General features: G+C 36.7%; 1 protein-coding gene across 4 annotated transcripts in view; it reads left to right on the top strand.

Annotated features, from left to right (window-relative positions):
• HACE1 (HECT domain and ankyrin repeat containing E3 ubiquitin protein ligase 1) overlaps positions 1–26,515 on the top strand; it is a 53,326-nt gene extending 26,811 nt beyond the window's left edge. For 3 of the 4 annotated variants that reach the window (XM_054820349.1, XM_054820348.1, XM_054820351.1), the window contains 13 exons: positions 2,593–2,930; positions 5,880–5,948; positions 6,612–6,699; positions 8,464–8,575; positions 8,664–8,761; positions 8,949–9,036; positions 10,155–10,304; positions 15,173–15,369; positions 18,905–19,036; positions 19,769–19,867; positions 20,158–20,228; positions 25,090–25,203; positions 25,655–26,515. In XM_054820349.1, the coding sequence (XP_054676324.1) occupies positions 2,593–2,930; positions 5,880–5,948; positions 6,612–6,699; positions 8,464–8,575; positions 8,664–8,761; positions 8,949–9,036; positions 10,155–10,304; positions 15,173–15,369; positions 18,905–19,036; positions 19,769–19,867; positions 20,158–20,228; positions 25,090–25,203; positions 25,655–25,757 (1,659 nt within the window). In that variant the 3' untranslated portion in view covers positions 25,758–26,515. The remainder of the gene's footprint in view (positions 1–2,592; positions 2,931–5,879; positions 5,949–6,611; positions 6,700–8,463; positions 8,576–8,663; positions 8,762–8,948; positions 9,037–10,154; positions 10,305–15,172; positions 15,370–18,904; positions 19,037–19,768; positions 19,868–20,157; positions 20,229–25,089; positions 25,204–25,654) is intronic. The other variant, XM_054820350.1, reaches the window with a different exon arrangement.
• Positions 26,516–26,825: the final 310 nt, after the last annotated feature.

Here is a 26,825-nt window from a genome sequence, read left to right as displayed (position 1 = left end):
ATATATCTTGATCTGAGGCTACTGAGGAATACTATTGCTTGACAAGAAAATCACAGGGTGGTCTTTGCATTACTGATATTCCTTGTAGAGAATTCATTACGGGCCTGGTCAGTTCAGGCTTACCCAAATGCTTTAAAGTGGAAACACTAGCTAATTGAGACGCACTCTTGTACTGATCTTGCAAGAAACAAAACAGTCATTGAATTTTGACACCCAGTCATGAAACAAGCTGCTGCTAACTCAAATGAGATCCTACCAGTGAGAAACTTTATGAATAGTAATTTTGACTGGGTTTACATTCATTACTTTTTCATGTATTGCTCTTACAATTGCTGTTCAGTGTGATCACCTTAGGGAAACTTGCTGCAAATTCTCCCTGTCTAGTTGAACAAAGTTGGGAAGCTCGTAACATTTTTTCCCTCATTTCAGATACTATTCATTTCTAGAATTGAATTGACTTCTTTGCTGTGACACAGTCACTTCATGGTTTAGTGATCTGTTCCCTTTCTCTTAAAAGACTTTTGCTCCAATGTCACAGTTTGAATATTGGTTTGATTTCTAGTGTCTTGCTTTCTAGATGGGTAAAGAGGAAGGTGTTGCATAGCTAGATCCTTGCATTTGAGAAATGAGGTGTGCAGCTGTAAAAGCTTGGTACTTGATCACACTCAGATGTTCACTTTTCTGGAAAGTGAGATGTGAAAACTGAGGGTTGAGTGGAGGTTTGTGTTCAATATGCAATTTATGGTAAGAAATGACTCAAGAATGCTGACTTGTAGTTTTGAAAAAGTGTTGCTAATGGTTTGATTGACCATGTCCATATTATGCTTGAAAAGGTCTGATCATGCATGCTAACATAAAATGCTGACAGCCATGGATATGGAGGTGGTAGGCAATATTTAGAGGAGTGCTTTATGTCCTGAAGTTAGACTAAAAAAAAAAGAAAGTGGAATGTTGAAGTTGTTATGCTTGACTACACTGTTGAATGAGTTTGTGATCAGAACCTGTGAAAAACTAACTTTGGAAAAACAAATCAGTCGCAGGAGTTCTGAAAGGCTTGCTAAGTCTGTGGGAAATAAAAGACAAACCACAAGATATCAGCGGGAAAACAGTGTCTGGCAAGCTGAACATTGAAAAGTTGGGAGAAGAAAAACACATTTTAGCATTTTAGTAAATAACTACCTAGTTTCTTGTGAGTTACGTGTTAAGAACACAGCTGCATTTTTGTTCTTCCATGTATTCAATGAATCCTATTTTCCATTAGAAAGTTTTTCTACATTATGTTTTGTGGTGAAGGTGTGCCAGGTAGGTCTTGGAAAGAAGCTAACTTGATCCTGCATGGCAGACATTTACAAAGAAAATGGTACCTACACTGGAGGTGTTCAGATCACCATCTAGAGAAATGTGTGGTCGCTAGGAGTACAAGGGTTAGGTGAGTACCATACAGTATGTTGAGCAAAGTCTACCAGTCTTAGCGATCAGGCTGGCTTTCCCCAAACTTCTTATTGGGGAAAAAATGGAAGCATAAATGGTTGCCTTGATTTTTAAAGGCAACTTTAGAAGATGAGAACGTGATTTTCAGTATCTGTTAAGTCTTTGGATGCTTTAATTGGTGAAAAACATGTATGTAACAGTAAAGTATGGAAAAAGGAGTACATTTAGAAGTTCATTCTTACTTTTGAAATGCTATGAAAGACTTGGGTCAGAATTGCCTCCCTGTAGGATACACCTTCCTGTGCTCACTAGACTGCATATTTGTGAAACGTCCCCATAAACACCATTAAGGCACAGCACAGTCAGCTCTTCTGTTTTTTGAAATGCTCATGAGAAAGCCACAGGTGTCTCAGCACTTTCTGTCCTCTGTAGTAGGCCTGCACCTCAGAGCAAATGTGTAATGATGGAATTGTGCCATGTTTCAATTATATTGGTTTTAAGCTGGTGGTAGTGAATAAAGACTGACTTTGTTAAAATGAAATTTATAACTTTAAAAATTGATACATGATTCTACTGATACTAGTTTCTATTTCATAAATCTAGGTATTTGTGACCCTTACTCTGACATCTGAGATACTGTCAAAATGAGCTGTATGAGCTCACACTATGCATGAAGTGTATCTTACTAGATATCTAAATGAGTTTGAATCTCAGTGGTGTTGTCTGGGGTTTGCTCCATTTAGCTGGTAGAGGGAGCTGCTTTGGCCAAGGCCTTAAAGAACTGACATGCTCTTATTCTGGAAACGTGTGTATCACTGTCTCTGCTTGACAGCAGCAATTGGGCAGTAGTGTGCTGTGTAACGACTGTGAGGCCAAACTCTGTTAAACAGTTCAGTGTTTCACTCTTTCTAAATTACTTTATTCAATCTGCTGCTTGATCGTTTTCCTTCTACGTGAAATTTTCTCTTTGTGCTCTATCGCTACAAGTACAGAATTTTTTATGAGGATTTGACTCCTATCTCTAACATGACTTCTAAAGGATCATTTAAAGCTTTTAAATGTGCATGATATTTATTTGCCTTAAGAGGATTATCACATCATTAATATTATCTAATGTTGACATGTCCCTTTTCTGTCTGTCTTTGCACATGTTTATTGCAGCCGCTGGAACTGCTCTGGCATTCTCTAGATGAATGGCTTGTTCTTATAGCCACAGAGCTGATGAAAAACAAAAGGGACTCTGCCAACATTACTTCTATTTTACTGAAGCAAAAAGGACCAGATCACCAGGATGCTACTCCTATGCCTTCCTTTGCCGCTGCAGGAACTGAGGGCAGAAAAGAGCTACCCACTGATGCTGGCGAGTCGAAAACATATGATGTTGCCGGGAAGCAGGAAGCTTGTGCTGATTGCCAGGATGTTATCTCCATGACAGCAAACAGGCTAAGTGCTGTCATTCAAGCTTTTTATATGTGCTGCTCCTGTCAGATGCCTCAGGGGTAAGGAGGGGATCCTGTTTGTTACCAAAACTGTTACAGTTTTAAAATCATATATGCTTTCTTGGAAGAGCATTGGTGCTGACCAGATTATATTAGTGACAGTCAAGGGTATGCTTTCTCATGCTTTCACTGGTTCAATTATTTGAATGGGGTTTTTTTTCTGGCTTTAATAGCACCAGACAGCAATTTCATATTTTCCATAGTGCTGCTGCTTGTGAATGTAACTGTGTTGGGGCAGCTTTCGTATTGAATGTCTAATGGCTCTTTTTTATCATGTGAGATGCTTGCAGGAAATGTAATTTTGATCTCTTGAAACTTAGCTGTTTCTGCTGTTGTTCTTGATGTGAAATTATCCTTAAATTTAATGTGATTATCTAAAACCAGCTATAAGCTCAGGGAAAAAAAAAGTGAATTATCTTTGTATATGAAAATGACAGACGGGGCAAAACTTATTTGGCTACATTGCAGAAGTTTGTAACAAGGAGACTTCAATCTCAAAGTAATGCTCACTTGGAATCCTGTCCCGGGCTGACAAACATAGTTTTGTGTGGAAGAGGCACTATAACTTAGTTAAACTTAGTATCATCAGTGCCTGGTTTAAAAAGAAAAGAAGTAAATCTGCTGTAACTGAGGTCTTACCCTGTCCAAGATTGTTATGGATTGTATTTCTGAACTTACAAGGAGAGGATCCTTTGACCCTCTTGAGTAGAGGATAAGGCCAGTATGGTGGTTATTACAAGCTCCCTGAGGAATCTGGAAGCAAGGTTCCCATTAGGTGGTAACTCTTGGTTATTCTCAGCCACTGGAAGTGTTTTTCTTTCTCTGCCAAACCTAGTGGAATAAAAGCTTTCAGGTTGGCCAGTACTGTTTTTCTTGGAGCACACTCGTCTGTGGACACTCGGGAAGATGATCTGGGGATCAGCACATTCCACAAGCACCTCAGTACTTTTAATTTTACTCCACCTTGAAAAAGGAACTGCTGGTTAGCCGTTTCCCTTGAAATCTTCATCAAAGCCTGCTAAGATAAAGTGCCAGTGAAGTGTTATGTACAGCAGCCAAATGAAAAGCAGGAATGTTAATAGAAGTGATTAAGTACATTTCCCCCCCCCCCCCAGTTTATCTCTTTATACCAAAATTCAGTTGGAGAGGTAACTGTCTCCCTGTGTCCAGGTGACTTGCTGATGGGCCTTGCCCAATGAGTCTGTCCCTATGCATAATTTACGCTTCAGATTAGGAAGAACTCCCATGGATATTACATAAGTTTAATCGAGAGTTATCACAGAAGCCAGGAGAGTAACAACTGTTTCAGTGACAACTGGGAGAACTCCCTGGGATGCAGCAAAGTAAGGCAGAGTACACTTGAATTCTGTGTTGCTTTAGGGCTTTTCAGAACTGCATAGAGAAGTAAAAAGATCTGAGACTTACTCTGTTTTACTGAAGTTCTCATATTAGGAGGAGTAAATGGCACAATGGTGTAACTCAATACTGCTGCCGTCTTCAAATAACGTTTGAAATTATAACAAATGACATTTTCAGACAAAAGAATTTAAAATGGCTCTAATTTTAGATTTGAGTGTCTTTATGTTTAATGGAGGAGAGTAAACAGAGCTCATAGTTTTCCATTGTTCCTAATATTCATACAATAAAGATGGCATTTCATGCTTAAATGGAAAATTAACTGGTTAACATTTGAAATATTGAAGTTGTTTTATTTTACTTCCCACGATTGTTATTTCAGTATATTAACAAAGTATGTCTAGATTCAATATCAGCATTTGCGAAAGAAAAACAATGTTCCAAGCTTTCAGCATCAAAACTGACGAGTGTATCCTAAGTTTTTTTTCCTCTCTATATTGCATCTTACAGCTTGTGTGGCAATTCACAGGTAGAGTTAGTTCATTTCCTTTCAGGGAAGACTTTTAGATGTCTAATACTTTCAGATCATCTCTCAGAGAGAAAGTATGTTTAAAATGTTCATTTTTGGTCTCTGGAAGATTTTATGTGCTTGTTTTGTTTTTTTGTGCGGATGAGGGGAAGCATATGGTGAAACTTTTTTCTTCAAAACAGAGTAAGGGAAAGGAGGAAAATAGCTCAGTTTATATAAAATGAGCAGATTTTGTCTAAATTGGCATGAGGAACAGGAATGGTTCTAGGATTGTTATCCTGGACTTCTTAAAGTACTATTTTTCACAGTCTTTCAAGGCACTTGATAAGAGGGTTTTATCCTTGTTTGCACGTATTCATTAGCTTTTGCTGAAGGTAAAAGATACAATTAAGAATTTCTCATTTAAAAAAAACGCAGAACATAGATAGATGTAGATAAATGGAGTAAAATTTGCACCCATATTAACCCTTCCCTTGTTCTCCAGATATATAGGAGAAAAAAGAAAATTCTATACTAGTGTACGAGGTGCTTGCCTGGCAAGTAGTTCTGTTATTTCATAAAACCATTAAATACCACCTTGCCCCCCATTATTAAGTTTGCTCAGCTTGTAATGTTATTTCCTCCTGGCTCCCTTCCTCACTTGCTACAATTCACAAGGTGCATGGTGGGAGTTTTATACAATGAACAAGAATATAGAGCAATGTGCTTATGTGTATTGTGCATATAATATCAGTCCTTCCATATATATGTGTTTCCATTGTTGTATTGAAAGCTGGAAGGATTCAGTAGAAAAATGTGTATCGCCATTAGTTTGAGCTTTTTTTTGTTCATACAGTTAATAACAGTTAGTGGGCAGGTTACTTGACCTTCTTGATTACTGGCATTTTTGCCTTTTCTATTAGTTTATTATGAAATCTTAATGCTGCTGAGTATTTCATTTCATTATTGACTAGTTAAACATCAGTTTCTATTTGCATAGTAGTTTATTTAAAAAAATAAATTGCGTAATTCAAATTCTTTTCAACTTCATTAACCAAAAGCATCTTATGATTTTCTTTGAACAGGATGACATCGCCTCGTTTTATAGAATTCGTCTGTAAACATGATGATGTCCTTAAGTGTTTTGTTAACCGGTAAGCTTCAAGAAATATGGAATTTCTAATTTATTTTTTTCCCCAAAAAAATAATTCAAAGTCCTATTTTTCCTCTTACTGAGTTGTATTTTTAAGTTATTGTTGTGACATATGTACCATATGCACTTTAATGGTCCTGCCAAATTCAAGGGAGTGTATATTAATGATTCAGTGCTCAGGCTTACCCGAACTCTTCCGCATATGTAAGCGATCCTTTTGTAAGATTGTGTGAGATTTTGTGAACAAAATCTTTTTCACAGAGTAGCAGAATAATTTTCTTAATGGCTGTTTTCCTCATCTTTGTTCCAAATAAAGCCTTTCCTTTTGAGGCAGATGAAAACTTTCATTCATCCTCAAATATGTTATACTTAATGACTTCTTAAAGGACCCTAAACCATCTTTGTACACTTGCCTATTTCCAGAGTTTCTCTGGAACTGCCCTGTTTATACCTTCTGTCTGGACAGTTGCTTGTAATCCTCCATGTTCAAAGGAAGAGGTAGTATAAGTCATTTGGCAACAAGAGTTAGGAAAACATTATGAAATAGTCTGTTGGAACTTTTCTATATGACTAATTGCATTGTCTCTTTATGTAGACTTTATGTATCATGAAGCATTAGTATTAGATCTCTGACTAACAGGCTTCTAACCTATTTTTCTTTCAGAAATCCCAAAATAATTTTTGATCACTTTCATTTTCTTCTTGAGTGTCCTGAACTAATGTCCAGATTTATGCACATCATAAAAGCTCAGGTAAATGTCAGGAGATGCTTAGTTACAACTTCTATGAATATAAAGAGGTGTTTTGTTTAAAAATAATAATATTTTAAAAAAATCTATTTGGGGAGTGTGGAGGAACTAAGTGTGGCCTCCAGTGCTTGTTGTGAATCTGGGATATTGAAATATCAGATTATGGCAGCCAGATTTCTGTACTTCTAATTCTTTGAAATACATGTGTAAGTTCTTTTGAGATGACCAATGTTAAATATGTCTTGCAAGTCCAACTTTCAGTTAATCAGAGTTAATTTTCTGTTATTAAATCTATTTGTGCACATCTAATAGATTGAGCTTTAAAATACTGTGCTTTTTCCCTGATTGGCTTATGTTTTGAAGCAAACCAGAGGATACACCACTATTAGTTATTTGGCCATAGTTAACTAGTGGCAGCTCCTTCAGTGAAATGTCATATTGTCTTGTTACCCTTTGCTCTGTTTCCTACAATTTCCTTTTGGTTTTGCTTTGGTTGTTGGGTTTGTTTTTTTTGAGTAAAATCCTGATGTCTTGCATAACCTAAACTTCTCAGTTTAAGGCAGGACATGAATTCAAGACTGAAGAGTTACTCTAGGGAAGACTAGTGTAGTTAAGTGGAAAAATTAGTGAGCAAACCCCTGTGTGGAAGTCTGCTACTTTAAGTAACACTGTAGTGTTAAGCATCTGCCACATTTTCATCACTTTTAAAAGATTATGATTGTCTACATGTTGCTCAGAGATATGCTCAGCGTATTTGTTCTATTATAAATTAAGATGATCTTTGGGCAATAATGATCTATTTGGAACTCCTTTGTTTAGCACACGCTGTTATACTTTTGCTTTATTCTCTATTAGAAAGCTTCCTTACATTAAAATATCTTGGTCAAAGACAGAATTTGCTGAAAACAAAGGTAAAATTCCTCTAACCAACGAGAACTCCCGCTCCCCGTAAATAATTGTGGAGGGTCTGTTCCAAAAGCTTTATTTCTTTAGTTGTGAACAGTACTGTGCCTTTATTTTTAGATGCACGTTTGTTTTGGTAATCCAGTTTTGTTTTTAGGGCATGGTGTAGGTGTATTGTTTACTCATTGTTTGATTGAAATACATGTTTTTTGAAATTCATTACCTATGAATAATGAAGAAACCCTGAGAACTGATACCCTGTTTGTTAGATCAACTAAAGGTACATGCCGTGAATTGTGATAGATGAGAGAGGCCATGCTTGTGCAATTTCTGTCTCAGAAGAACTGCAAAATGTCAGTCTAAATAACGAGTCAAGCTAGGACCTTCTCACCTAGGAATTGCTTTGGAAGGTTTCTGATTCCTTTGAACTGTTTTTTATTGCCAGTGAAGTTTACTACAAATATGACTTGTTTATATCGCTTGTGCTTTTGTGCTCAGCTGTGGTTGATAATCAGTAGTGTTACAGAAGCCAGTGACTGATGACTTATCTAGATTCCTTTTGCCCCTGCCCTGAAAGAAGTTTTGTGCTATTCTTCTCCTGCGTGGTGAACTCTGGCAGCTATTTCTCGATAACTTGGTGGTCTAGTTTTTCTGCATACCAGACTTCAGCAAGCACTCAAGGGCATATCTAGTCCTTTCGTCTTCCCAAAATACTGTATAGTGTATTGAGGTAGCACTGAGTCACTCTGTGCATCTCAAAACTGAATTGAGAAGCATGCATAACCATTTTCCAGTCATGCTTATGAGAGAGGAATTACTCAGTTGAATGCATCTATGTAATATTGTTTACCCCTTGTTTTGTAGCCATTTAAAGATCGCTGTGAATGGTTCTATGAACATCTGCATGCCGGGCAGCCAGATTCGGACATGGTTCACAGGCCTGTCAATGAAAACGACATCCTTTTGGTTCACAGAGGTATTGTGTTATAAATGGAATGAATATATCTTTGAAATATGTTGAAATACAATGAATTAACATAAATTAATTGCGGCTTTGTATTTAGATTCTATTTTTAGGAGTAGCTGTGAAGTTGTGTCTAAAGCAAATTGTGCAAAACTAAAGCAGGGGATCGCTGTGAGATTTCATGGAGAAGAAGGCATGGTGGGTACAATTGCATGGTTTTCCTTTGTTATTTATATATGGAAATATTAATTCTCTTTCACAAGTATTGTTTTGAACTAAATCCTAATTTAAAATAAATTTATGCTTTATTAAGAAATACACGGTTACCTATAACTGTGCAGTGAAAGTTCTGTGTACTAATATGTTTTATTCTTTTAACATGCAGGGACAGGGTGTGGTGCGTGAGTGGTTTGATATCTTATCCAGTGAAATAGTTAACCCAGATTACGCCTTATTTACCCAGTCAGCTGATGGTATGTCTCTGCCTTTTTTTTTTTCCTGATTTTAGTGTCACCTTTTATAAAAGCATTTTACAACCCAAGCAAAAAGTCACTTAATTGGCTTCAGAATATAAGATTGTTACTTTTTAAAGCAACACTGACAGAATTGATCTCATATATATATATATATATGTGATGTATTCATTGTACGTTTTTATCACTACAGATGAAATATTTTTCTTAATTTGAAGTTTCCTTGATTTTGTTCTCTCTTTTGTAAGAGGAGAATGAGTTGTTGGTCTTAATGAGTCCATGTTATTTCTGCCTAGTGGTAGAAGTATATAACACTTTGAGCAGTATAGAAAGTGATTTCCTCCCTTTTGCATTTGCAAGGGAACTGTGGAGGTATTCCTTTATTTCCTTTTAGAAATCCACACGTTCAATCAGTTAATTTTTGTGGTAAAACCAGATGTTGATCTCCATGTGTCTGCCTTGTATTTGACTTTTTGTCTTTTGAGTGCTTCATATAAAGCAAAACTTTTATTGATAAAGATTTCACATCATCATCAGTGATAAATGTTTTGCTTTCTACCTTACAAAGTCTTGGGAAGCGGCAAGGAGTTCATTCAACAGTAGAGGTATAGATTAGTTCCTGAAAGTTAAAAGGAAAAGTTCAGGTATGTCTGTTTGAGGTGGTCTTTTCCAAAGAGACCAGGACTGGACTGTCTCCTGTCTGCATCTGGCTGGAGCCAGATGAAAGGAAGTAGATGCATTCTGATACTTCTTCGAACATGTTCCCAAGTTCATAGAAGCGTGGCCCATTAGAGCGAGCAAAACATGCACATGGCAATATAGTAAGATGGAGGACTGAATTTAGCAGATCAAGATTATCCTTGTGTTGATAATAATTATTTCAGAGTGGTGCCTCGGAGAGTGGCTAAGCAGTATCATTCTAATAATGGGATGTCTCATTACATTCTAATACATTTCTTTGATGTCTTTTTGGTGTAAACAAAAAAACCCCAAACAATCTTCCAGAACCCCAAAATAAAACTCTTTCAGTAGTTTCAGATGCTTAGTGTATTTGATAAATATCAACTTTACTGGGGAAAAAAAAAGCCATGAAATGTGATAATCTTTTTATTTTATAGGAACAACTTTCCAGCCCAACAGCAACTCTTCTGTAAATCCAGATCATTTGAACTACTTCCGTTTTGCCGGCCAGATCCTGGGGCTTGCTCTGAATCACAGGCAGTTGGTGAACATCTACTTCACGAGGTCATTCTACAAACATATTCTTGGTATGGTTTTATTAAAATCCTGTTTATTAGTCGTAGCAGTTGTCTGAGCAGTAAACCTTTTCCCTTTTTTACTTTTGTGTGTGTGTGTGTTAAAAGTGAAAAAGTCTTGGAAATTAATGTCTTGTTAATCTTTTATGTATATGAGAGTCAGAGTCACAACATAATATGGCAGTAATTGCTATTCCAGTCTGAGCCTCTCTTAGGAACTGTTATAGTTGCAAAATACAGAAATACATTAGCAAAACTATGTGGGAATTTTATACAGTTAGCAACTTTTAATAAAATAGCTAATCTTTCAATTTATATTTAAATACGAATCCTAAATTAAAAACAAGGAAGGCATCATTAATCTGTCTAAAGCATAACCATATAAGTTAGTTGTCTTTTAATGTTGCTGACTAGGAATGCCTGAAAGGCAGAGTAGTGCAGCCAATTGTTTTTGTGGTGTATGCAATTCTTTGCATTATGGCTGTGAAATTCATCTGTCCTGCCATGTCATGTCATTCTTGAGAAATGAAAAGAGTTGTTCCCTACTTAACTTAGGGCAGACTTACAAACTTAATAATGGTTATGAACTGTGGCAATAATCTATCAGGCATTCTTTATTATGCCTGGAGTCCCTCAGTGGTGTAATATTTTAGCAAGGTGAATCCATACTGTTGCAAACCTCCCTGTCTACCCACTCCAACAAATACTACTTATTTCCTGAAACAGTGTTTCAGAACTAATGCAAGTTCATCCTGTCTTCTTCCTGAGGGAAGTTAATTCATATGCTTACTGTAGCAATCAAGAGGATTGGTCAGAAGTCTTTATAAAAAATCTAACTTTCCTTTTTAATAGAGAAGGATTGCTGTTAGCTGGTGGTATCTGTGGTCTAGGGCTCTTCTCTGCTCTTCTTTGAGAACCTTTGTGCCTCTTGATTGTCGAACATGATGCCCCTGTTCAGCATTGTCATGAAAAACTTTTCCTCTTGTATGACGATGTGATGGAAGGGTAAATTTCCTTTGCTTTCCTGTTGGTCCTCTAAGTACATAAATTCCTTTGCTGCTGCGTGCAGAATTTCCTTTGTGTTTAAGCGCTATTCTCTAATCTTTTTTGGAAGTATAGCTTGATGTTGGAAGTTTTACTTTTCCTCAAAAAACACTCATTACTTTAAGACTTAGCAAGGTTTTCAAGGAATTGTTTGCATCTCATTCTGTTCTTCTGTAATCATTCTTTCTACCTGCAGTCATCTTGTGATGGTTGCTGAGTCCAGGACAAATCAACTCTTAACTTCAGATTTACTGTTTCTCTTCCTTGAAAGTGTTCAGGGAACACTGTTGCAGTTCATTGATGGTGCAGGCTCAGTCATTTTTGTCAAGATCTTCTTGACAAAGGGATGCATTTTACTTTTCTCCCTCAGTACCGAGGGGAAGAGAGTGACTGTGTACTGGGCTAGAGGCAACAGAGGACAGCCAACCTGAAGCAGCACCATGTTGTCAATGCCTCATTGGGCTTCCCTAGCCATTGATCTTCACATAGGAAAGCAATTTCAAAGCAGACATATCTTTTGCACAATTTGGCACTGACTTAACAGCTGGCCTCTGACATCAAGAGATTGCTCTGTGTGAGCAGAAGAATGACACTCACAGGCTAATATCCATGTGATACATTCACAAATGAGAAAAACATTTATTTTTTTTCTGCAGTTCAGTGACACTTTGAGAATTGTCAAGTGTTGCTCTTGTCACCTCTTTTGGAAATGACTGCTAATGAATTTGGGTTCTTTACTAGTTTGACTCGTGACTATATACTGGATTTGCTGGTTACTGAAGTGACAAGATGACCTATTGTTTTGGGTTCCCCCCCCTTTTTTCTCACTTTGCTAGAGTAGCTATTGCAAACCAAACAACAGTGAGTAGTCTCTGTTAATAAGATCTCACCAGTCCCTCTTAATAAGGTCTTGTTCTGTTGAACAGGCATCCTGGAACTCTCTAGAGGTTTGTGCACACTCAACTTCTCTAAGTTTAAAAGGTTCACAGGTTTTTATCGCTTCTTATTACTTATCAGACAGAGAACTAGGAAAACTAAACCTTCACTTCCCAAAGTAGTTGCTTTTTCTGCCTCACAGTGGTTTATTTAAACCTTTCCAAGGCCTTTTCCCTCAGCTTTGTGCACCTCCTCCCTTCTTGCTTAAGGAACCTGAGTTGCTCCTGTGGGGTTTTTGGTTTATTTTTGTTTCAGGTTCAGCTGTGGCTTATGCTGACTGTTGTTCATGTCAAATACAAGTTACCAGGTTACAAACATAGAGATTCCCTTCAGCTACTTGTCAGGCCTTCAGTAATTGACTATGAAATCTTTCGAAGCCTGAGACCGTTTCCATTCCTGTGGTTTCTCACCTTGCACCGAGATCCTTGTTTTCTGTCACCTTCCCTGTTGATGGCACTGAATCCACCAGTTGTGTGGTAAGACCTCCTTTATCTGAGGAACAGTGTGAACCTCTTTCAAAGGAATTCTTCTCTTTAGTCAACAGACATGATGTGGAAGTGCCTTAATTAGAAGCCAAAACCTGTATGAACCAATGTGACTACTTTTTTGAGACTCAGGTGGGTGCACCACCTTTTTTCACTGTGATGAATTGAGATCTTTCTGCAGCAATATCTGGTAGGCATGGAAAGATCACCAACGTAAGTGATGACCCAGCTAACACACAACTAATGTGCTTTATAAGATATTAGAAATGTAGCTTGCACGATTTTTTTTTGTGTGCTGTGAAATCAAACACTATTCCATAGATCTTCATGTTTATTAGGTCTGCACTCTATTACAGATGTAAAACTGAGGCAGAAATATAATCAGAAATTAATAAGGCATCTTAGATTCTTTTTTCTTGAACTTCCTGTCTGTCTGCCTTCTGCTTAAACAGGGGAGGAGAAGATAGTTTCACTAGTGCTGTTGTCCATTTACTTTGTATTTTTTCTAAGGAGCCAATTACTTTTCTGTTTGGAAAAGGAAACTTCCACCTCCAACCCACAAAGACACATAGCAGATAAATTCCTAACTGTGCTATCTGCTGTTAGATTTAAGCCCCTTCTTTCATGGTATAATAGAAAATACTCCTTGAAATGGCATAAACAAAAGCAAAAATTAATTTCTAGGTCAGTGTATTTTGAGCTGGAAGCTTTAAATCCTTGAATACTTAACTGAACTTGTCTCAGAGCTTACCTGTAGTATCTTTTGGAAGTTCTGTGTTGCACAGAAATACCTGTTTATCACAATTATGCCAAGATTTCTCTTCCTTTTGAAACTACTCGTACCTTAAGGGTATAGCAAGATAAATATACATAGTATTTCTTGGGATTCAAATTTTGTCCTGATAAATCTGACAGAGCTTCTTTTATAACTGCCTTGCCTTGAGTCTATTGATTGGTAAAATATCTGTCAAGCAAATGAGTGAGGCTTAGTGCTTTGGTCTCACAACATGCTCACTACGAGTGTAGTCTCATCATAACCCTCCAGTTTCTTTGAAGGAGTCTCCAATTCCTACTTTTCAGTCTCCTTTTCCCACATGTTTTGCTTATATCCCTCAGAGACATCATTATTTCCACACTTCATGTGTGAAATGCACATAAACTTATTAGTTGGCAAAAGTGAAAGTCTCTAGACAGCTGTTAATTTTTTTTTTTTGAGATAACAGTGAAAATTCATTAGTAAATTATCTATCCTTCTCTTAAACTGGAGCACTGCTTGATTTTTATTAAAAAAATAATGCCTTACAGCTTGTGTACACACCATTTCAGAACTAGTCAGCTCTTCCAGGGAAATACACTAACAGTTTTTGCACTTACATGTTTGCACTGTCTGCTAACCTTTGAATTTTGTGTTGCTCTTTTTGGGGTGCTGCTTCTGCAGTCCATAGCATGCTAAGACTACTTCTAATGGGCACCCTTGTTACACTTCCCAATGGATGAAAGATGGTGAAGCAAACAGAGTACTTCCCAATAACTTGGTTTTCTCTGAACCTACTACTGCCCTCACCCTCTGCCCCTTTTCCCAGGTATTTATCTGTCTTGGTAGAGTTAAAGTATCTATCATGACAGAGTTAAAGCAATTGAGGTTTGCTTTCTTGTTAAGTGAAGAGGGTAGTTCTCTCGCGCAAACTCAGGGTCGCCTTGTTCTGGGCACATTTGCTCAAATTTGTTTGAGTGCCATATCTGCGAAGGGGCTGTAAATAGGCAGTTTCTATACTTGGATAAAAGTCAAACTTCTAGCAACTCTGTTCTTAATGCTTCTAAATGACTTGCAAGTTAAGTTTGAAAATGTAAAATTCCTAGAAATATTTTTTTTCAGCTGCATAGTAAGTCTCATAGCAAACATGATTAAAAGGAAGAAAACTGAAGAGCAAAAGAGTTTTCTAAGCACAGAAAAGTTGTCTTCCCCTCCCCTTCTCCTGTTCTAAATAATTTTCTGGGGGAAAAGAAATTATTCTATAGATAATATGATATTTCTGTTTCTAAAAGCTATGTAGAAAACTTTAAAGATTTTTTTTTTTAGGAAACTCATTTAACATTGTGTGTTGTGCATTGTTAGATACTTTTACTGAAATCCATTAGAGAACTAAAATTGTGCAAATTGTTGTTATTCAAGTGGTATGCCATTTGCTTCCCTGGGAAGAAAAACGTAGGAAAGATGATTCTTTGATACTTGTAAAATGTGGTAAGTACAGTTCTGCTGTAGTTACTAATGGTGAATCCCTTTTTTTCCCCTTTTCCTATTACTGCATTATTCTAATTTCTCTCTAGAGGGCAATCTTCTACCATATATTAAGTTAGAACCCTTTTTGCTTTATCTTATTTATTTGAGGGGGTTTATCTCTTTGTTTTTTCTAGGTATACCTGTAAATTATCAGGATGTAGCATCTATTGATCCAGAGTATGCAAAGAACTTGCAGTGGATTTTAGATAATGATATCAGTGATCTGGGTTTAGAGCTGACCTTCTCTGTTGAGACTGACGTGTTTGGAGCAATGGAAGAAGTGCCATTGAAGCCAGGGGGTGCAAGTATACTTGTTACACAGGAAAACAAGGTGAGTATACAGGTTTATTCAGAAGTTGTTAGTGTAAGAAAAGCAATTGGACTGACTTTCTGAATAACTGCAGGCATAAATGGTATACCAGTTTTGAAGGAAATACACAAAACAGTTGCCAACACTCTTCTGCTTTTTTCTAGCTTAGCACATTGTAGAAATAGTACTATTTAAAATCTCTCGAAGTGTTCAGGTTTGAGGTTCTTCTTTCTGATAGAACTGTTGGAAGGAAAATAGGATCAGCTTTAAATGAAGGGTTTATTTTAAAAGTTACAAATATTCCTAAAGTTAAGTCATGGGTATATACACCACGAAGGTAAACCAGTAGCAATTGCTAAAAGTAAAAATGGAGGTAATGTTGCAAAGTGTGCTGCCTGCTAGGGCACGCTAGGGCACTGGATTGCTCTACAGTAACATGAATAATTGACAGAGTAAAAGACTACAGGAAGATTTTTCAGCCTTTTGCAAGTCACTCAGTGTGTATGGAAATAATCTACCTTTTAAATTTACTGTAATAGTAACAGCTTGGAAAGTCCCCGAGTTCTCTGCAGCATTAGTTCAAAAACTAATACGGAAAAACACAGCCAGATTTTGAAAATTATCTAGAAATTAGGATGGACATCAGTCTAATTGAATTCTGCAGTTACCCACTAGATAGTTTTGAGTAACTGCAGGAGTGTTATGGGTAGACCTGCAACTTTTTTGCATTATTGACTCTTTTCATCCTTATGTCTGTTTTGTGTTCTGATTTTCATTTCTGTTGAACTAGTCTAACTTGCTTTGTGTACACAGCATTCATTCAGTGCTACCAGTTGCACAGACAGCTGCTGTATTGGTGAACAGCCACTTGGTGTCAGCATTTATTCTAACAAAATTTTAGTTTGTGTTGGAGCAATTGGCACTGGATTCTTGTATGCTTAATCCTCATTTTCATTAAGGCAGAGTGTCATTCCAATAACAGGAATACATATTATTAGCCTGATTCTGCACTGTTGCCTGCAATATAGTCATTCATGAAAGAATACAGATGGTAAAACAAGTCTAATTGTGAAGGCAGTGGATGATTAATTTCTTTATTACCTATCAGAGAAAGCATGGATGTTGATTCTTGTTTCTGGGCAGTCTTAGCTTCTCAACATATCAAATAGATGTACTTGACATAAATTGTGGTTTCACAACAGCTATTTAAAAACTGTTATCAGTTAGCATGAAATCAGAAGTTTGCCCACATGAGGATACTCTCAGTCAGTAGCTTACATTGCTCTGTTAACTTCTGACTTGGGGCGCAGATTAAAAAGGATGGTTGAACATGTGTAGAACAGATGCATCCATTCTAGCTCATCAGCCTTCCTCAGCTGTGGCAGGAGGGGATGAGAGTTTGTATAGCTCTTATTTGAAAGGTGGTCAGAAACAGATGACTGTTGTGGTAGCTTTGGAACTGTTAATATTAATTGATGTTTGAATTTGAAGCTGCAAAATGTGAAGTCAACAAACATCTGTAAGATGGCACTGTCTCTTGTTCACTGATTTCTTTGACAGTGGAGAACAAGTTGTTGAAAATTGTAGATCTGTGTTTTAGTGGCATTTGGGGATTTTTCCCAATTTCTTTACTGTGACATCATTTTGCAGTATGTTTTATCTTAGCAGTTCTAACAGGTTAAACAGGAAAGTGTCTACTTTAAAAAACATCTTTTTTTATCTGCAAGAGATATCTTTCTTTTTTTCTTCCTTTACCTGAGGAATACAAGATTGCTATTTAAAACTGGTTGTATTTGCTATACCTCTGGGAGAAGAAAATTCAGCTTCTAAAGGAATTTACTGTGTATGTGCACTAGCAGATTACCTGTTTAAAGGATATAATTTTTTTAAAATGAAGTAATGAACGAATCTTCCTTAAAAAACCCCCACCCACAACCAAACCAACAAACCCACAAGAACCCCATGCCGAAACCAGACACCACTACCCTCCCAATCACCCAACCAATCTCCCTCTTATTGAAAACCAAAACAAAAGAGTAAATGCCCCATTGAGGAGCAGTAGTAATAGCTGTTCATAAAAAGTTGGATTTTTTTGAATGAGGGAACGTTCTTTTTCTACATCAGCTGTGTAATAGTTGAGTGGTTGTGGGACCATCCGACCATACTGTGCAAACGTTCCAGTCCTGCAATTGAAGTGTCCATGTAGCTCCAACTGAAGTGGCGGTTATAGTAGCGGTTCAACTGCCTTTTGTCATGGTAATGGGGAGACTTCAAAGAGAAAAGTCAGGCTTTGTTCAGTGTCCACGCTATGTATTTCTCTTTGTTCTTGGCTGTGTATATTTTGGCAGCTTTCTACTTACTATTTAGGAAAAAAAAAAAAGAGCAAGGCATATGCTATTTTGAAAAATGGTGCAGATCTACACAATCCTGTGGCTTTCTCTGTCCTCCCAGGACTTGTCTGTCTGTGAGCCGGCCATGCTGTTTGGCAGTAAAAAAATTATGTAGTTTTTTCAAACAGCTTTGGAATGGAATTGCTCTCTGCATCTGAACATCATAATGAACATTGATCCTTGTCTCACAGTATATGGGGTTGTGAAATCAAGGAAGCATGATCTCTGCTTGATTTACCTCAAAGGAAAATACAGAACAACCCCTCACCCAAACCAGACTTTGTCATCATATTTGTGGTGCCCGTCTCATGTCTGTTCAATCAAATCTCTCTTAAAAGAAAGCTGGATTGTACCTTTTATGCACTATGTAGGAATGCATATGTAGACATGAAATTATTTAGATATTTCTGTTTTATAATGTGCTCCTAAGGCTTCTGAGAGGGAATAAAATGTAAATGAAGTGAACAGAGGTAAAAACAAATTGACCAGGTTTTTTACTGGCATATATTATGTAAATTCTGTGGTACAGGTCTTTCAGCATGCGCCAGTGCTGATAGTCAGGATGCTCAGCTGTTCCAGGCTGTTTAAAACATTCCTTCTTACACCTAAAGCACAGCAACTTTTTTCTCTCATAATGAAAGTGTTTTAATGTAAATATTTTTGTAATGCAGAAAATAAGTGTTTGTCATATTTTTTGAGCTTTTCAGCTCACAAATATTCCTTCAGAAGTTTACGCTTTTTCCTGAGATATGTCAGTTTGGTGAATAGAATATTTTTCTTTACAAACATTGCTTTGTTTATGTGCTTAGATGATCACAACGGTGGTTGTATTAGGTGCAGGCATGACAAACTAAGTTTTAGTCCCTTTATCTTCATCCAAGTCCCTGTGTTTTGTCTGGCTTGTGTTATGATTTAAACATTTCTGTTTGGGAATTGCCTTTGGAAGGAAGGAAAGGGGAAGAGCAGAAGGGATTCTGAACTCTGGGAGGCCTTCTGAATTATTTTGGGTTGCTTGTGTGTGGGGAAAAGTGCATAGGGACTCTTAACTGTCTTACAATAGATGAGATTTGTGATGTATTGAGGACTGCATTTATGTGTGCGTGAGTTTGTGTGAGCACTATGTATTTTTGCTGTTGTATGCCTTAATGTTGTTTTCTGCATTGCAGGCTGAGTATGTCCAGCTTGTCACAGAGCTTAGAATGACAAGAGCCATTCAGCCTCAGATAAATGCCTTTTTACAAGGCTTCCATATGTTCATTCCACCGTCTTTGATTCAGCTTTTTGATGAATATGAACTGGTAAGCATAAATGCCTATACTTTTTTTTTTTGAATACTTTGTTCAGCATACTTCATCAGTAGTGTAATGATGTAGACATAAAGCTCAAGACTCACAAAATAAGCATTTTGTATCTTTCACTTTGGTTTGCTTCCTGTGCATCTATCAGTGAGGATCTCAATATGTGTATTCCTGCTTATCCTAATTACTTAGAATGACCATCTTCCTGGAATGTGATAACTTCATGTGCCAGTGATAAATGCCTTAAATTGTAATTTCAACATGGTATCAGGATGTTGTGGCCTTAAACCTGTTCATATTTTATTTCAGGAGGAAAGTAGTTTTTTAAAAGTAAGGGGGTGCTGTTTATTGTCATTACTTCTTCTGAGACACAGAATTAAATTCCGATAAGTTTTTGTGGTGGTTTGGTCTTCTGTAATCACGACCTCTCAAGTTTTGTTTCAAGTCATGCCAAAACTCAGAGCTTTTTTTCTTTTAGGTTCTTTGGCAATAATTTCTGCCTCTTGATGCACACCTCTGTGTGCTTAAATGAAACAGATCATGTGAAGCTACCTGAATTAAAGAATCTTCTTGTATTAAAATTTAGTTGTAGGTTCCGTAAGGTTGCAACTAAACAGGAAAAGCACTGTAATTTTCATGCTTCTTAAAGCATTACTTTTTAAAATAGCATAAACACTTAAAATTAATGGTTAGTCAGGAGGACTACTCACAATCTGTGTGCTTTTTCTGAAGGAGCTTTTGTTGTCTGGTATGCCAGAAATTGATGTGAATGATTGGTTAAAAAATACAGAATACACCAGTGGCTATGAGAGAGGAGACCAAGTTATTCAGGTAAAAATATTTTTTTAATAATGTAGACTATTGCATTTTAATCCAAAAAAGCTGCTGCTGCTGTTGTCGTTGTCACTTTTTGTTTATGGAAGTTTATTTTGGCTAAAATTTGTGGAGGTTTTTTATACTATATTCCTGTATTAAGTGACTAAGTTATGTATGAATTTCATATGAAAATGCCCATCATTAAGTAACAAACACACAAATATTCCATTTGTTGTTTTACCATTATCTTTTCAAGAACTGCATGTATTTAATGAAAAATATAAGCTAACTTATTTTTCATTTAGTGGTTCTGGGATGTTGTGGAAGAACTAACTCAGGAAGAGAGAGTATTACTATTACAGTTCGTTACTGGCAGGTGAGAAACTCTTCTGTAACAACAAATATATTGTCTGGATACTCTGAAATAAGTCAAGAGACTTCCGATTACCATACAAGATCACCTAACTAGAAACTGTTTGCATACTTTAGTGTTCTATATGTTGATCAAAGTAGACAAAGTGTGTGTTAATATTTTTGCTGCCTGTTCTGCCAGTGAAATGATAGATTACTTATTATACTTGACTACTTTGCAAGAGGCCTTTGTGTAGTTAAGATGCTGTCCCAGGCAATTTTTAACAAGGCAGTAGTGAATTTAACTGTGCTTTATATTCTTCTTCCTCTTGCATATTTATGTGGCTCTTGGCTTGTCCAGTAATTAATATAGGCTTTAATATATGAGATAACTAGGTATCACTTCGCTCAGTGTAAACAGAACATCCTTCTAAATCTGAGTTGAATTTAGCATTAGTGCAGCATGTCAAGATCAAATGAAGATGTAACCTTATGAAAGATTGTGTTTGCTTTATGTAGGGTTTCTGTCCTAAATTCTAGTTGTTCTTCAGAGAAAGCCACTTTTATTTACTTTATGATTTGAGGGCAGTGGAGGAAGGTTTTGACCAATAAATGTCCCTGTGAGCTGGGTGAGTTGCCATGTTTGTGTATACAGATGTTTTGCAGACATATGTGTGGCACCTGAGCTGTGTCTTTTTGTGGTGGCAGGTAGAGATCGAACCATCTTCTTAATTTGATGTTCCCTTCATATTCTAGGATTAGGAGAGTCGTTGACCTTTTGTTTATAAGTTTTGTGGTTAAGCAATGGTAAAACACAAATTAAGATCATCAAACCTTATCTTTATACTAAGGAATTTCACAGTCACAGATGTATTGTCAAATGGCACGGTCTTCAAATTCTATTAGTTTCACTTGATTTATTATGAATTTCATTGGTTTTAGGGATCACAGACAATTTAAGATGCTAGTTCCCTGCACATCAATCTTTTTGTCCTCTGCAGAAATGATGCCTGCAGTTCTAACTGCACAACTGTTGCACGCCAGCTGCTGGTCTTTTATTTTTAGTGGGCTAGTCCATTTCTAAATCTAGATGGCAAATAAGGATCTTTAAGATGTAAGGTCATGTTTCAAATGCTTCTTAAAACATTCCAAATGATACTGAAGTGGCATTCAGTATTTTCATGGCATTTGGGATAATCTACTGGATTGTAAGAGACGCTTTCTATCAAGTAAACAATTATGTTGTCTGATTAATACGTGCTTGAGCACTGTTCATTTTGGTCACAAATCACATACTGACTTGTTCTTATCCATTTCTTGTTAGTAGAGAAGAAATTTTTGGTATCTCTTTTAAGAACTCTGGACTGGAATTTAAAAACAAATTGTTTAGTTTTTTTCTGTATCAGCTAGTAGGAACTAGCGATTCAGCGATTGAAATGCAATTGGTTTATTTTTCCCATAAAAATTTAACTTTTGAAAGTTACCTCTAATAGTGGTATGCAGCTAGCAGTTTTGCACATAAATCCCCAGACAGTCCTAGTTTCTGTGCATGGAAGACTTAGATGCTGAGTTGTCTGTGAGCTAAAACACCTGTTAGTCTAGTACAGGCCAGTATCTGAAGTAAAATTGTACACTAAAAGTATACCTGATTTCAAACTATGATCTCCTTCTGGCATCATATTTCTTAGTGAAGAATTTATTTCTGTATGTACTGGTTGGCAGGCTGCATTCAAGATTTTGTTTTTTCCATTTCCCTTTAATCTCTTCTGCGTATTCCCTTACTTGATTTTTGTGTGTGTGTGAAGTGGTACTATTCTTTCTTTTCCAATCAAAGACTATAAAATTCAGCAAATTAAATAAAACATATTTATGACGATGTCTTCAGTATTTCTCTGACATCTCTAAATATTTCTTAAACTTTGCTTTTTGTTTTCTTCCCCCATTCTTACACCTTTTTTTCTCTTCAATGTAATGAAGTCTTGCTTTGGTAGTTTCAGTGGAGATACCATTGCATTCATCGTTAATACCAATTTTGAGACATCTCTTAACAGTAATTGTCGTGAGCCATGTTTGAATAGCAGATTCTGTGTGTTTGGAGGTCTTAGCACACTCAAGAAAAACCCTAAATATTCTTGTGCATCATGTTGGGGATCTGAAAGTCCACTTATGCACCACCTACTTTTTCTGTGTTGACAGCTGCTTGAAATTGTATTGCCAATTCTACATGCATTTCCTTTTTTTTCTGTTTGGTGTTTATAATAGAATTTGGCTAAATTATTGTTAATTATCCATTGGCAACTTTTGATCAGGCTTTTAGTTAACAGTTGGAGGGGAATGTTGAGAGCTTATCATGATAAATTCTACTTTATTGGTATTCTGCAAGTATCAGGATTGCTGTTTAACTTTTTAGGGGACTGTAGTTTCTGTTGAGTAATAAGCCACAAGTAAATTTATGCAAAATCTGTTAGTGGGGAAAATAGGTATAAAAGTTAGGATTCAGTTGTAAACTTAAACATTTTAATAGAATTGAAGTTTCCAAAGCTAGGAAATTGTATCCTTGCTCTTGCTGAAGGCTGTTTGCACATGCAGTAAGAGAGATGAGATCTTGTGATATTATTTGTGCATATTTGGAAGGCTTTATTTACTATATTGGCAGTGTTTTGCTTGGAAAGAAAACTCGTTCTTGGAGGCATAAGTTGGCAGCTGTTACTTTTAAATGTTCAAAGCCCTGATCATACTATATGATTTTGACCTGTTGTATGAAAACATTTTAATAAGTTAATTTGTAAAAACGTTAAGCTAATAGCAGGCTGAATGAGAATTTTTCAACAGTTAGTTCTGGTTTATTGCTGATTTGAATGTGGAATTCTCTTGGTTCATTGGAGGGGAAAAAAAAGTCACTGCAGGGGAGGCAGCACTGAATTAGAAATGCGAGCCAAAACATGGTATAGAAGAGTACTGCCGTAAAATCTTTACAACTGTTCTGAACTGTGGCTGTGAGCACAATTCCATTTGTATGTCAGAAATAGTACGCTGCAAATAATCAGTACTTCCCTCCGTAGTGGTTGCCTTATATACCAGTGCTAGAACTATGTGCCCAACATTGCTGTCATTAAGCTGGATGATACAGATTTATGTGTGGGATACTATAGCTAGCTCTTAAAGGTACGCTTAAAAAGCATTACTGTGAGTTCTGTCCTAACTCTTTAGCATTAGGCAGTAGCAACCTTTACTCTTTTGCATTTTTGCCAAGTAGTTTTACTGTGAGTGGAAACATTACTTCATTCTTTTCCATTCTTGCTCCTGGTTTTTACAGTCACTTTGATTTTGTGGATATGGGAGCATTGTTTTTAATGTAAGTACCTGTATTCCAAAATTCTAACAGCTGTTATATATTTTACGGAATATTTATTTTGTTTTATCAGATTCTTTCTTTGCTAGCTACATAATTGCAGAATAGCTGAGGTTGGAAGGGGCCTCTAGAGATTGTCTAGTCCAACCCCATGCTCAGAGCAGGGTCGGGCTAGAGCTGGATACTCAAGGTCTTATCCAGACAGATTTTGACTGTCTCCAGGGGTGCTGACACCTCAGCTTCTCTGGGCAACTTGTTCCAGTATTTAATGACCTCACAGTAAAAAAGTTTTTCTCATGTTTAAATGGAAATCTCCTGGATTTCAATTTGTGCCCATTATCTCCTGTCACTGGGCACCACTGGGTGCTTCATCTTGAGAGTTGTGCTCCACCTTATTTATTCCTCCCTTCAGGTATTTATATACACCCCCTGAGCCCTCTATTCTCCAGGCTGAACAGTCCCAGCTTGCTCTCCTCCCGTGTCAGGTGCTCCAATCCCTTGTCATCTTTGTGTCCCTTTGCCCAACTTGCTGCAGTATGTCCCTGTCCCCCCTGTGGTGGGGAGCGAGGAGCTGGACTCCGGATGTTTCTCACCAAGTACAGGGAGAGGATCAAGGATCACCTCCCTTGGCCTGCTGGTGACACTCTTCCTGATGCAGCCCAAGAGGCTACTGGCCTTCTTTGATGCAAGGATGCATTGCTGGCTCACATTCAACTTCTTTAGTCCCTATCCTTTCATTACAGTTTTATGATTTTTTTATGATTTTTTTTTATATTATTTTATTTTGTGAGGTCCGTGCTAACAGCATGTTACCTTGTAATGTGTACCAACTTAAACTGATGTTATGAAAATATCTGAATTTTATTCTATTTGTCTCAGTTTATAGGGAGGGACTCTGAAGATTCCAGGGCTATTGTCCATTTACACCTTGAGTATTCCTTGAATAATATATTGGTAAAAGGAAAAAAATTGAGTAATATGATTAGCATCTTCAGGAATGCATTCTCACTTAGTGATTTGTTTAGTGTGTTCTAGTTTTGCCATAGGTTGTCACTGGGTGATAGTGTGACTGATGTAATGGTTTTATTAGTTGAAATATTTGATCTGAAGTAGTAAATGAAAAGACATGTCAAGGACACTTTGAGCAGCTGTCCCACAGATAGTAATTGGAGAATAAACTTTTTTATGATGCAGTATTTCTTAAACTGTAAATATAAATAACCGTAGATGTTTGCCTAAACTGAGAAAACATTCTGTTATAAAAACTGGTTGTAGAAAGGAGTCCTCTTTGCAAACAGAATTCTCTTAAATACCATTCAAACAATTTGATGCCTAATGTAAATGGACTAATGCATTATTTAATATTGTAATAAAAAGCATTTGGCAATGAGAACTTTGATATGGGTAAAAAAGGGGGAACCTTGATAAAAGAACTGGTCCCATGTAGCAGTAAGAGGTATTTGCAGTGTAAGGAATATATGGCTTTTGTCTTATAACATTCTCGTAACGGTCTAATTTCTGTGAATTTTCTCAGTTCCAGGGTGCCTCATGGTGGCTTTGCCCATATAATGGGTGGCAGTGGATTGCAAAATTTTACAATTGCTGCTGTGCCGTATACTGCAAATCTTTTACCAACATCAAGCACATGGTATGTTAACTGGTCTCATTGAAATATCTTAAAAATGGGGCTATTTCATGTCAGTCGCAGTCAAAAGTACCATTCTCATGAATATTTTCGTTAAAAGGCCAAGAATAAATTTAGACAATTTGTGAAGTATTGACTATCCAACATGAAAGTGGTAGATTTTAACCAAGATGATGCTATATTGTTTGCTCATTTACTACTTCATTTTGCTTAATTAAGGCAGTGGGATCAATAAGGGAATATTACAGTATTGTATTACAATTTACTGAAGTGAAAAAACCCCTTAATTTCCTGCAATGTATTCAAGTGTTCAATGGCACTGTAACGCAGCACAGGTTTGTCTTCTTCCATAGATGTGACATCTTCAGGGTTTTCCATCAGAAAACTTTACTGTTGGGTTTCTTGCTTAACTGTGATGTGCTTGCCTTTTTTTTTTTTTTCCTCCCCTTTTCAGTATCAACATGCTGAAGTTACCTGAATACCCAAGTAAAGAAATCCTTAAGGACAGGCTTCTTGTGGCATTGCACTGTGGAAGCTATGGTTACACAATGGCATAATGAAGTCTAGAAGACTCTTCTGACTACCGATGTGCAATTCAGAGTGGCAGAAGTAATTCTGGAAACTGTCAATAGAAAAGCAGCTTAGATGCTGCAGCCCATTGGCAGGGCAGGGCTTCAGAATTCATACAGGATCATCGGCTTGTCCTCCATTATATGTTGTCAAAGTAACTCTGATACCGTCACGATAAGCTTCTCAGTATGCTGTATATTCATTTTTTGAAATGACAGATCTGTATGGAAATCAGTTTACATGGTTTTCGTTATTACTTCAGTCTGAATCAGAAAGTTTTGTCAAAATCTCTTTCCGCAGTTTACTTTTGATTTTCGACTACATGGTTGAATGACATTTGTGTTTTAGTTTACTTTGCACTCAGATGGCATCCTACTAATGGACAGACTTGTACTTTATGCCTTGTTGCATGTGAAAGTGCTGTTTATTTTTGCAGAGAACGCTATAGAAAGTTCAATTTGGATATTGTACAGTACGACAGATCGGATGTATTTTCCATTTCTTTGCATAGTAACAGAAATAAAATTTTATAACTTTTTAGTATTTTAATGTATATACTATGTAAAGATTAGACTGTTATCACTGGAAAAAATAACAGATGAAGTTAATATCTAATTTATATTAGAATTTACATTATATTCTACTAAATATTTAAAGTATTTGTGACTTTATAGTCAACTTGCAGTTTAGAATTTGTAAATATTATTTAAGTTCTATATCCATTTGTTTGAATGCCTTTACTCTTTCCTTGACATAATTGTATGTTCAAAAGGTATTATTAAATTTTAATATTTTTACCAGAATCTGACAAGTTTGTGTGTATTTGTGGGTGGTTAATTCCCCCCCCCCCCCCCCGATTTTATTCATCTTACTATAATTTAAATTGTCATGGAAGCAGCATTTGAGAAGTCATTGTCAAAGTGTATGGATGGACATAAGCAAATGCACAAGGAACTTGAAGTTAATTGGCAAGACTATAATAATTAGAATCTCATGTCAAAATTTGTATAAAATTAGAATACAGTACTCGATATGTAAAAATACACAGCAATGGC

This window comes from Grus americana, chromosome 3, assembly GCF_028858705.1.
Source record: "Grus americana isolate bGruAme1 chromosome 3, bGruAme1.mat, whole genome shotgun sequence".
In the NCBI taxonomy this organism is placed as follows: Eukaryota; Metazoa; Chordata; class Aves; order Gruiformes; family Gruidae; genus Grus; species Grus americana.
This window is presented reverse-complemented; position numbering and strand designations above follow the sequence as displayed.